Source organism: Egretta garzetta, unplaced genomic scaffold (genome assembly GCF_000687185.1).
Source record: "Egretta garzetta isolate BGI_Z169 unplaced genomic scaffold, ASM68718v1 scaffold659, whole genome shotgun sequence".
NCBI lineage: Eukaryota > Metazoa > Chordata > Aves > Pelecaniformes > Ardeidae > Egretta > Egretta garzetta.
This window is the reverse complement of record NW_009260683.1, coordinates 176,547-187,267: the sequence shown is the minus strand read 5'-3', so window position 1 is coordinate 187,267 and position 10,721 is coordinate 176,547. Positions and strand designations below refer to the sequence as shown.

At 36.8% G+C, this 10,721-nt stretch overlaps 1 protein-coding gene across 1 annotated transcript in view; it reads left to right on the top strand.

Annotated features, from left to right (window-relative positions):
* Positions 1–10,721, top strand: part of IPO11 (importin 11) — a 106,516-nt gene that overhangs the window by 91,347 nt on the left and 4,448 nt on the right. The window contains 2 exon segments of the mRNA XM_009645807.2: positions 3,340–3,435; positions 6,985–7,066. Of these exon segments, the coding sequence (XP_009644102.1) occupies positions 3,340–3,435; positions 6,985–7,066 (178 nt within the window).

The window sequence follows — 10,721 nt, the reverse complement described above, 5'->3', positions numbered from 1 at the left end:
GTCTTTTGATAATTTTTGCTGTGTATCAAATGAGGTTTTGTTCCGATAACTCGGGGAAACTGGGTAGCTACAAAACCAGTTTTAACTTCTTGCTGTTGTTTGTTCCATTGCTGATCTGGGTTATATGCAGCTCAAGGGGGAACTGCTTAAATGGTGCCTTCCTCCCGAGTTAATATTTTAGTATGGACAGTGTTAACTGTTCCGTTTTGAAAGTTCATCTAAATACAGCATCCCTGTCTTGTCTGCATCTACTCATACGACTTCCTAATGTATTTCTTGAAACAAGTGGCTAATTTTAGTCTCCTTAAAAAGGTTGATTTGCATGGCTCTCTTTCTCTTCTATGAAAATAAGGCCTGATACATTTTATATTGCCACTGAACTTTAATTGAGGTTTATTTTTCAAAGCACAGTGAACCTATGCTGTCTTTATTTTTCACCAGCATGTGTCTTGTATTCTAAAAATAGTCGCATTGTTTAATGATTCCACACTTGGTAAACATTTCAGCAAGTCTTTGGTAGGAAGAAACTTCACGTCCCGTTTAAAGGAAAAAAGAAGAAGGGGGAGAAGACAGAAGGTATTATCTTTACTGAAAGCGGCAGGCAACAGTTACCCCATTTTGAAAGGTCTTCTATGTTCTTTAGCTTTGCTTTCCTCAAAAAAAAGGAAAATTTCCATGAATTTTCTGTCTTTCACTGAAGAAGTAAAATGTCATTCCCCATGTATGCCATAAAGTAAAACGATCCTCTCCAAGTAAAGAAATTAATGATTTCTCTATGTGCTTCGGAGCTACCTACCGGCAACACTATTCTGGGTCTTCAACCAGTATCCTCAATTTCTTCTAGAAATATCACAGATCCTTGGAAACAGAAGTTACTGAAATGGGCCTCCCTGTGTGCTCCTATCAATCTGCAAGCTTGGAAAAAACCCATAAAGTTAAAGAGCACTATGCCTACAGTATTTATTTACCTGTTGGTTAATTAAAGTAACCTCCCTGAATAGATTGACTACAATTAGCCCTGCAGCTGATGAAAAGCCTATGCCTTCACTGGGTCAAACACCTTTCTCTTACCTCCCAGTATAAAATTTCTATGGCAGTTAGGGATTCTTTGTGCAGCTTGGAAGAAATACAAGTACCAGGTAATGGATAGCAGCCTGTATTATTAATTAAACAGTGCATTTGTACAGGGCATAGTTTACTCCTCCAGGGTGCAAAGTGTTTGCTTTTGTTCTAGGCTGAACGCCCCTTGTCCTCTATTGACATGAATCTGAGGACAGCTGTTTCCTTTTTCATGTTGGAAAATACTAGCCACGTTAATCGCATTTTCCTAGAGATGTGTTTCAAAAAAAGTATGAGGCACAAGAGGTGGAGGTGTGCCGCATGCTGGATGAATGGAAGGTGTGCTAGGCAGGGATCTCTGACAGGAGTGAAGAAACCTGCTGTGTCTCTGAGGGCTTGTTCTGCAGGCTGCTAAGCAGGCAGCGCTCGCTTTCTCAGCGGTGGGTGGTCGGTAGGCTGCTTGCCTGCTGTCTGCAGAACCCCACAGAGATTCAGTCTCACAACTTGTGATAGTTTTGCTCTTCTGAATGAGATGGGGAAGCTTTCTGGCAGGAGTGAAACTCTCTTTTAAAATACATGCTTGACAATTATAATAAGACAGACTGAATGAAATTTGTGTCAATTTTCATTTTGTGGAATTTGGGAGTTTCAGGTTTCATTATACAAAATACAGTTCAGATCCTGGCATTTGACAGTAGCTGAATAAAAAAGGGAACAAAAATAGTCCTTTGGAAACAAAATGGTCATGAGTTGAATCATAATCTTAACAAATTTAAAAGAGATATTTTATATGCTTTTATATTCTAACTTGATACACATTTTTTCCAAAGCATCCATTGTTATATAAAGTCTGTTTGTCATATATGTAAAATTTTGGTTTATAGCTAACAAGAAGTTTTTCAAATGCAATGAGGAGCTACAGTTTATCCAGTTTTTCAGATTTCATCCCAAATAAGAAAAGGAAGCGAAACAATATTAAGAAATAGATTTGTCTATGTTAAAACATCAAACTACAGTACATGAATTTAGTATTCAGTACCTTTGAACAAATATGGAGCATGTCGGCTTCTGCCTACTAGAAAGCAGCAGCATCTTTTGGGGAAAATTAAGCCTGAAATTCCAAACAGGAAGTAATAAAATGTTTCTGTCAACAGCAGTCCCAGGAAGACAGTTGTAGTTTACCGTCACCAGTTAGGCCATTTCTCTTTCTCTGCTGCTTGTAGCTGGAACTTTTGCAGTCTTCCCGAGGTGAACATCCTTTCCCTTGCAGTATGTCCTCACCCTTTTGTAGTTCACAAGAGTACAAATGCACCCAAGTCCCACAGAAGCATGTCTCTGGCATTAGACCCACAGTAGCAGGGAATTCAGCAGAAACAGCAGTCAGAGCCGCTTTCCATTAACTAGGAGCTGGTGGCACCTAATTTATCCATCATGGGAACATAATTTTTTCTGCACCCTTACTCTACATGCACATCAATTCTCAAGGCAGGGGCAAGTGTCTAAACATAAAGAGTTCAGTGTCATTTGGGGGCAGGGGAGGGAGGAGGGCACGCAGTCTCGCCTTCAGCTCATGCTGGAGGAAGGCATCTAAGTCCAGAGTGATACCTGCCAGCCTTTTGCAGCTGTCTTAAACAACCTAGTGTTTCAAATGGCAGGAAGTGCCTGTGTTTAAGCAGAGAAATCCTACCCCACCTTTCTCTCTATAGTCAGGGAAGTGGTGTTTGTGCAGATATTTTTCACCCTCTACGGGGAGTCATTCAGCTGCCTAGGAGGGTGAAGAAATACCCGTAAGGCTGGGCAGAAGAAGCAGTAGGGGAGCATAGCATCTGTAAAAGCTGCCCTTTGCTTATGGGGTTGTGTGTAGATTGTGCATTGAATAGAGATGGGAGAAAACATCTTAAATGTGTTATGAATAGAAGCCAGTACTCTGACCTCCCTGCTAGCAGGAGCGTGCCCTCCCTGCTCAGTTCCTGTGTCCTGTGCTAATGCATTTTTTTCTTTTATTTCATTTGCAATTATTTCTAGGTTTTCAAGAGTGGCACGTGAGGTTTTATTCTATTTAAGAAATGTTTCTTGCGTATTTTTGAAACCTTTGTGTAATTTAAAAAAATACTGAGTTAGCTGCTTGGTAGCATGCTCAGCTAAGCATTAAGCAATGAAAATGCTGCTTAGTTAATGTGCTCTACAGTTACTGAGCAAATTTCCTGTTTAGTTCCTTTAGCTAAGTCACTTTCCTGTTCTTTTCCAACGTTATCCAAGATAAATTTTGTTCTTTTCCAGTGTTATCCAAGATAAATTTTGTGGAATCATCAGTATTTCGGTGGAAGGGCTGCATGATGTTATGACTGAAGATCCTGAAACAGGAACATACAAAGAGTAAGTGGAAAATCTAATGAATTCTTGTGGATTTAACAGTAGGGGTGCTATTTTATGTGTAATGTTTTGATTGGAAGAATCTGTGGGCAGTTAGGGCATGCTCCTAAGAGTTTTGTTTTCCCAAGAGTGAATGTTTTATTAAGATAGGAAATTTTTGGTCTTAAGAAAAAATAATTGTTATGGGGGGAGGAAGGGCTTAAAATGACAGCCAATATAATTTTATGTTGTTCATTAAGTTATCTACTAAATGATCTCTTAAAACATTCATATGCTTAGATTTGCTTTTTTGCTCACTTGACTATTATATCTAAAATTACAATCCAACAAGCTTGTATGTTGCTAGGATGGTAGCTCAGATTTTCTTTGAGTGTGACATCTGGAGTTTAACCAAGATCTTTTCCTAAAAGCCACAGCCTCATTGAGTGGACCCTTGTGTACAATTCTTTGTGGTCTGGAGAACTTGAAAACCTATCCCACAAGGACAATTCTCCCCTTTTACCTCTTCCACTTTACACACCAGCTGCTACAGGGTGTACCTCAAAAGACAGTTTCCAGAGCTGGAGGCAAGTGTTTGTTGCTGGCAGGAAGGTGGTGTCAGGGGTGCTCAGAGTGCTCTGCCATCCACCACCACACTCATCCTCTCCTGCTGACTCCCGGGTTGCTGGTGGGACTGCATCAAAGCTGGAAAAGTAAACAAAACACTGAATAATAAGGACTTTTTAGGACAGAGGTCTTAATGTTACATAGTTGTAGAATGATGGAGAGTTGTAAGACATTAAAAAGAGGTACACTACAACATATCCCTACAGACTCTATTTTCTAATAACAGTATTTGCCAGATGCTAAGAATCAAACATTTTCTAATTTTCAGATAATTAGCTGGTGATGGAACAGACTGTATCTGAACTAATTAATTAACTGCTTACGGGGATGTTTGCTGGCACTGAAGCCAGCTGGCGTAGAACACTGCATGCAGTCTATTAAGTTTTCCTCCACTTAAACAAGGTGGTATGCAGACAAGTGTGCTCTGAGAATGGTCCACACTGACACTGAGCTTGAACTATACCCAAGAATTGCTAGCAAAAGTACTTTTGTTTTTTTCCTAACTCTGTGTAGAAGATGTAACTCCAAAGTCTGGGAATGTGCTTTGGCACTGTGTTGTATGTGCAGTCAGAGACAATGTTACCGAGTCCCTTCTATTTCTAAACACGGTGCTTTGCCAGCACTTAGAGTTCTCACAGAGAAATAAGTAAAACTTTGTCCTAGTTCATTTTAAGCTTGAAGGCTTATAGAGCTTGTCCCTGTACTTTTCCAAACTGCGGGCATTGTTTTTGCTTTCTAAAGTATAGGCACACTGAACCAAGGACATATTTCTGTGGACGGATACTGAATGGCCTGCCTGAAAGATTCTGACATTTGTGTTACACATTTTGACATCATCTGAAAGTAAATAAAGTGAGATCTGGAGTTGTGTGCATTATTGAAGAAGGATTTAAGCCTGAACTGTTTCAGGAAAAAATTGTGTACTCCACTGATTATCATAATATCTAATTACTGTAGCACAGAGCCTAAAACAACATGCATGTTTAAGCATAGGAAAATCAAGGCTGAAGCAATACATACAGATCTGCAGCCACTAAAGGATGAAGAGGGGGTAAGCATGCACAGGGAAATCTGCACAAATTAAATGACAGTGTTGGCTTAAGTGTAAGCTGACCATGAATACATTCAAACAGGAAATTTGAAGAAACTGTTGTAGTTACAGTAATGAGATTTGTGGAAGAGCCTTTCCAAATACAAGTGCAAAGACAAAGGTCTCACTGGTTTTTAGATGGAATTTTGATCAGGTATGAAAATTATTACACGGTGCTCTGGCTTACGATACAAAGGGATTACACTCAGTCAGGTTTCCTAGTGTTTATGTTTTGCACTGTAGTGATAATTACAAGGAGGGTTTACAGACCTCAGATTTTCTGGAAAGGGGAGCATTCCATTGCTCTAGTCCTGTCTTAACAATATTCAAATTTTTCCCGATTTGATCATAATCTTTTTTTTATTCCCTCCTCTCCTGCTTTTTTGAATTACTTCTTGTGATACCTAAAATTTATCAAAGTCTGAAAAAGTTAATTCAATCTTGTATGTTTTAGCAATTGACATATTTTTGTCTCCTTTTTCTTTAATAAACTGAGTTGCGAGAAATCATACCGTTTATGCAGAGAGGAGGCAGGAGATTTGCTGTATTATTTTGAAATAAGTAATCGCTTTGTTGGAAATAGCTTCTATGTTAGCATTTGACCCTTCTGCTGTGCTTTTTAGCAAGCTCTAAACACGTTAATAGAAAACTGAATATATAAACAGTAAATCTGAACATTTTCACATAAAATCACAATTTTTTTTTCATTTTAGTAACTTTAAAACAAGTTATTCAACTTAGCTGCAGGAACATTTCACCTGCTAGTGGAGCGCAGCAGTTAAAAATGTACAGTAGTACAGGGCTGAAAATGAGCAATAATGTGTGTATGTCCTGGTGCCTTGTAATAGGCAGATTATGTATCTTTCCTGCCATAAAACATACCTAATACACAGTGGCAAGTTGTTGTCACCTGAGTGATTTTTAAATTCTTTTGGTTTTCAAAGAAGATTTTCTAGTAAAAATTAGATAAAGTGGTGGGATATTTGTGTATTCTTTCAATGCAGAGAATGCAAATTGAATGGAAAGCATGTTTGCTATAGGATATCTTTCACCAATGTCTTTATAAAGTCCATTTAAGCCGTTCCAAGAGACAGAAAAACCTCTGGCATTTAAACTTTTTTTTTTCATATTTTCTGGTTTTATAATTACGACAAAAATAATAGTTATAGTATGGCTTTTATTTGTGCATATTGGTACCTACCAGTTGAGGGTTGAGCAAAACAAAAAATAAGTTTAAAAGCTTTGCTTTACCTGCCTAGGAAAAACTCTTTAAATAAACAAATGGAGATGCTAACTCATTTCTGTCCACCTAAAACATTGCTGTTCAGTGTCTTGCAGATTTTAGTATTGTCTCTGCCCCAGCTGAAACCAGGACAGTATTTAGAACCAAGAACAGTGACCACATCAGTTTTCAGGTCCTCTTGTTAAAGACAGGAATACATGAATGCAGTGAGGAGTCATGGCTAGTTTTGCATATGTGCCACTCTGATTTTCACGTTGATAGGATACAGAGTGCTTGGATAGCACTTCCTTGGAAAGATTGGGAAATTCTAGTTAGGAAGAGTAGGTTTTTCTATATTAATTGTTTAAAACCTACATGGTCTGTTTTCTATATGCAGAAATGCATTTTTAAGCAGGAACTTGAGCTACAATACAAAGTATAACTGATATTGTTACATGGGTGTAGAACATGCATGCAGGCTTCTTTAGATTGACTGTTCTGAGAAAAAAAATTACTTGCTAACAGGTTGCGTGACTTTCATCAAACTCCCTCATCTGTCATGTGTTTTTAAAAGTGCTTTAAAATAATTTTTAATGAGAATGTATATTAAAACTATTCTTATTCCCATTCCTAGCTGCATGTTGATGTTTCATTTTGAAGAGCCCAAAGTTACAGATGAGGAACCTCCCACAGAACAAGACAAAAGGAAAAAAATGGTAAGTTTTAGATCTGTTACTCAATTATAGAACTGATTATGTGATTCAATTCTGTCAGACTAAATTCTTTGCCTTTGGATTTGGTTCATCTATTGTTCTTGGAAAATTCATCTCGAATCAAAAAAGGAAAATTCTCTGATGTCAAACTTTATAGCCACAACACTGATACTCTTGCATTCCTTTTGAATCTTGGAAAATGTTGCCAAAATAAATATCATCTGTTCACAACACCTGGACATTATAAAACAGGACACTCTAGAAAGAGTTTATTGAAAAACGCAGGGAGCTAAAGCTTACTGAAATGCCATGGCACACCAATTTTCTCATATGTAAAACAATCTTTATTATATTGGATTTTGTGTTTTACCTGAACAGCTACGGATCCATATACTAGAACTTTTTTCTAATGTAAAGAACTCCTAATAAGGAGCATTGATTTAGGTGAAGATACCTGGATTAGGTACCATGCAATTGTGCTGTCTTTGTCCAATCTGTGAATGTTTCATTTTAACACATTTTTGTAAGAGTTCAAGGGAAACTGGTTCCTCACACACAAAGCTGCAGTGTACAAATGCTGTGGAATAAAACAGAGTCTGAACTGCTTGACATTGAGTAACTGCAAAATGTGGAATTGGGTGATTGAGTAGACATGTGTAGCCCTGTCGCGTGTTAGCTTTAACTGACTGACATGCATCCAAAATACTACTTGTGGACAGTCCTTTACTACTTTATTTCTTCTTGTAGGAGCAGAAAAGAGATTGGTTGACTTTTGATAGCTTGGTTTTATTCAGGTTTTTTTTAAGCCCCTGGATGCTTTTGGTTTGTTAGTAGGCTTTTCTTTTAAATACTAGACAATATATGGTTCCTTTTTAAAAAAAAAAAAAGAGAGAGAACAACACAAAAACTCCTGTGTATTCTTCTGCTATTGGTAATACCTTAAGAGAAATTCCTAGTGTCTTGCAACTTCAGATTTAAACAAAACACAGAAATATTATGTTCTATGGTCCTTAAAAATGTATTAGATACTTTTATAATTCAGTTACTTTTAAAAGCATCTCTACACTATTAAATTTGGTTAAATTTTCTTCCAGCTTGCAGGCTTAAATTAAATTCTAGGTGTTTGTTACAGAATGATAATGATTATTCTTAGCGGTTTGGGATAATCCTTTGACATATATAGTGATACATATTAATAGGGACAGATATAAATCTATGTATCAATAAGGAGAGAGGCACATTTGGTTTGTTAATCAGATTTAAAAAACATAAAATGGATTTAATGTTCCTCATTTTCTTTGAATAGACTCAAATTTTATTTCTCTCTGGCTGGCTAAAGTTGTAATTACTTCCTTGCAGAAATTCTCTTAATTTTTCAGTTACAGGTTGACTTTAATAGTTTGGATATGTATTTAGGAATTTAGACTTGTTAGATTTGCTATGGACTACCTTCAGTGCGGGTATATCAGACAAAATGAAAAGTAGGGCACATTGGTTTATGTCCTTTATCATTCTTCCCTCCTAAATGATAAAACGCACCAGTGTAGTGTTGATGAACACAGTATAATGAGGGAACTGTTTCAGGGGTCACATGCAATACAGAGTCTATGGCCATTTGAATAAAGAGAAATGGCTGCGCTTCGGTAAGGAGGAGCCAGAACTGGTAAGGACATGACTATGCAGGTTTTGAGTTACATGGGAAATATATCTTCCCTTGCATGTCATTTTCTGTTTTTCTCTAAGGAACTGCTTGTGATTTGTTCCTCAGCTGTTCTTTAACTCCACTTACACACCTTTTCAGCTGTTGTTTCCTTGGAAGGTTTACGCAAAATAAAATTGTCATAGGTGAACATCAAAGCATCATTTTCGTTTCGGATCTCATAATCTAGATGTAACTATTTTCATGGTTACTGGAAATAATTCCTAAGCATTATGGAAATCCTTTGTTTTTCTCCTTTCAGTCCTCTTCTCTAAGAATAGCTGTCTGTTTTGCTCTTCTCATTCCCATATTTAGCTGATCATTCCTGATATATTTCAGAATTAAACCTTCTATACTGTCAGTTTTTCAGTTAGCTTTAGTATTCACTTTATTCTTACTCCTTTCTAATGCAATTTCTCACAGCTGTTAAAGCAAGCAAACTCTAGTTGTTATGAATGTCTGCTATAAATTCATTCTGAATCCCAGCTGAAATTGCTCAGTGTAAATTTTTGTGGATGATGCAGAAATTGAGACTTGCCACTTCTCATGGCTGTTTATTTCAGAATGATACAGGTCATTTGGGTAGGTCACTAGTAGTTGAAGTGTCAAAAAATAATTGGGATTGTTAATCATGGCTTTGAAAGCACAGCTCGCGTTTGATTTGAAAAACTGGATTAAAAACAAATATCACCTGGGCCCATTCCTACCCGCCTGTACTGGAACTTTCCTCCTCTCTGTAAGAGCATCAGTGCATACACTCAAGTCATAGGACATTTAGAACAACTGCAGTAGCAGATACCTCTGGTGAAATAAAAGTGGGAGCAAATATTTGAAGTGAAAAGAGGAAAATCAAGAACAACCTAAAGGAAATCTACAACTGATTTAAGAAAGTTTCTAGTCTCCCATCCCACTTCATTCCTGCAAGAGGTTTCTACCCTCTTATATATTCCATTGCTGAATCAACACACCTTGTATCAGAGCTAAGAGCGTAAGCCTCATCAAACAATAATGAAAAGATAAATAGGATGATCTCTTAAACAATAATAATGCTTTGCAACTCTTAAGGCCATTAATATGAGAAAAAAGATAAACTGGTATGGTCCATGATAAGTATCCTTTCCTGATATTTGCACAAGGTCTAGATATTTTTCTTTGATTTATCCCTTTATCTTGTCATTGGTACCTCTCTTTATTATTACCCATAGCTCAAAATTACTAAAGAGAGTTTTAGCTGGAACACTGCTTTAAAAGTTTATGATAATTTTATGTAATTGACATTGCCAGATACTGCTATATTTTAGTCTCTTCGCAGATATATTGAGGAAAATGTGAATAGGTGGAGAATGATTCATGACTTTGCATTGTAGTGTATAGACCTCAAGTGACTTATTTTTATGTGCCCTTAATGCATTTTTTTAAGAACTCTGGTATCATTGTTCAAAAAGAGAGTAAAGCTTTTTCAATTTTTTATGTGAAACTGTGGAGAGGAAAAATGACATATTTTTCAGTAAAAATCTATCTTACTTAAACTCAAATTATCTGTGCTGGTACATGTTTTAGATGATGCTTATATGTAAATATAGATGGCTATGAAGTTTTTTTTTATTTTACCCTATTATGGGAAGAAACTAAATGGATTGTGATTTTATATCTGAGGAAAATAAATAAATGAATTACAGTGTAATAAGCCAAATGGTCAAGTTTTATGCGATAATGTGTTTTACTAAAAGTAATACTTCTACTTCATTGTTTGGGGTATAACTTCTCCTTATACATTTAACCTACAAATTAGCCACAGATCTGATGTGAGTGTCACCGAAATCTGTTACAGAGCTTTGATATTAGGAGCCTTTCATATCATCTGGCTCCATTTTATAATCACTGTTAAAAGTAAAGGATACATTCTCTCCTTAAATTATTTTTCCAGTCTTTCCCAGAGCATCACAGTCATGAGATAGT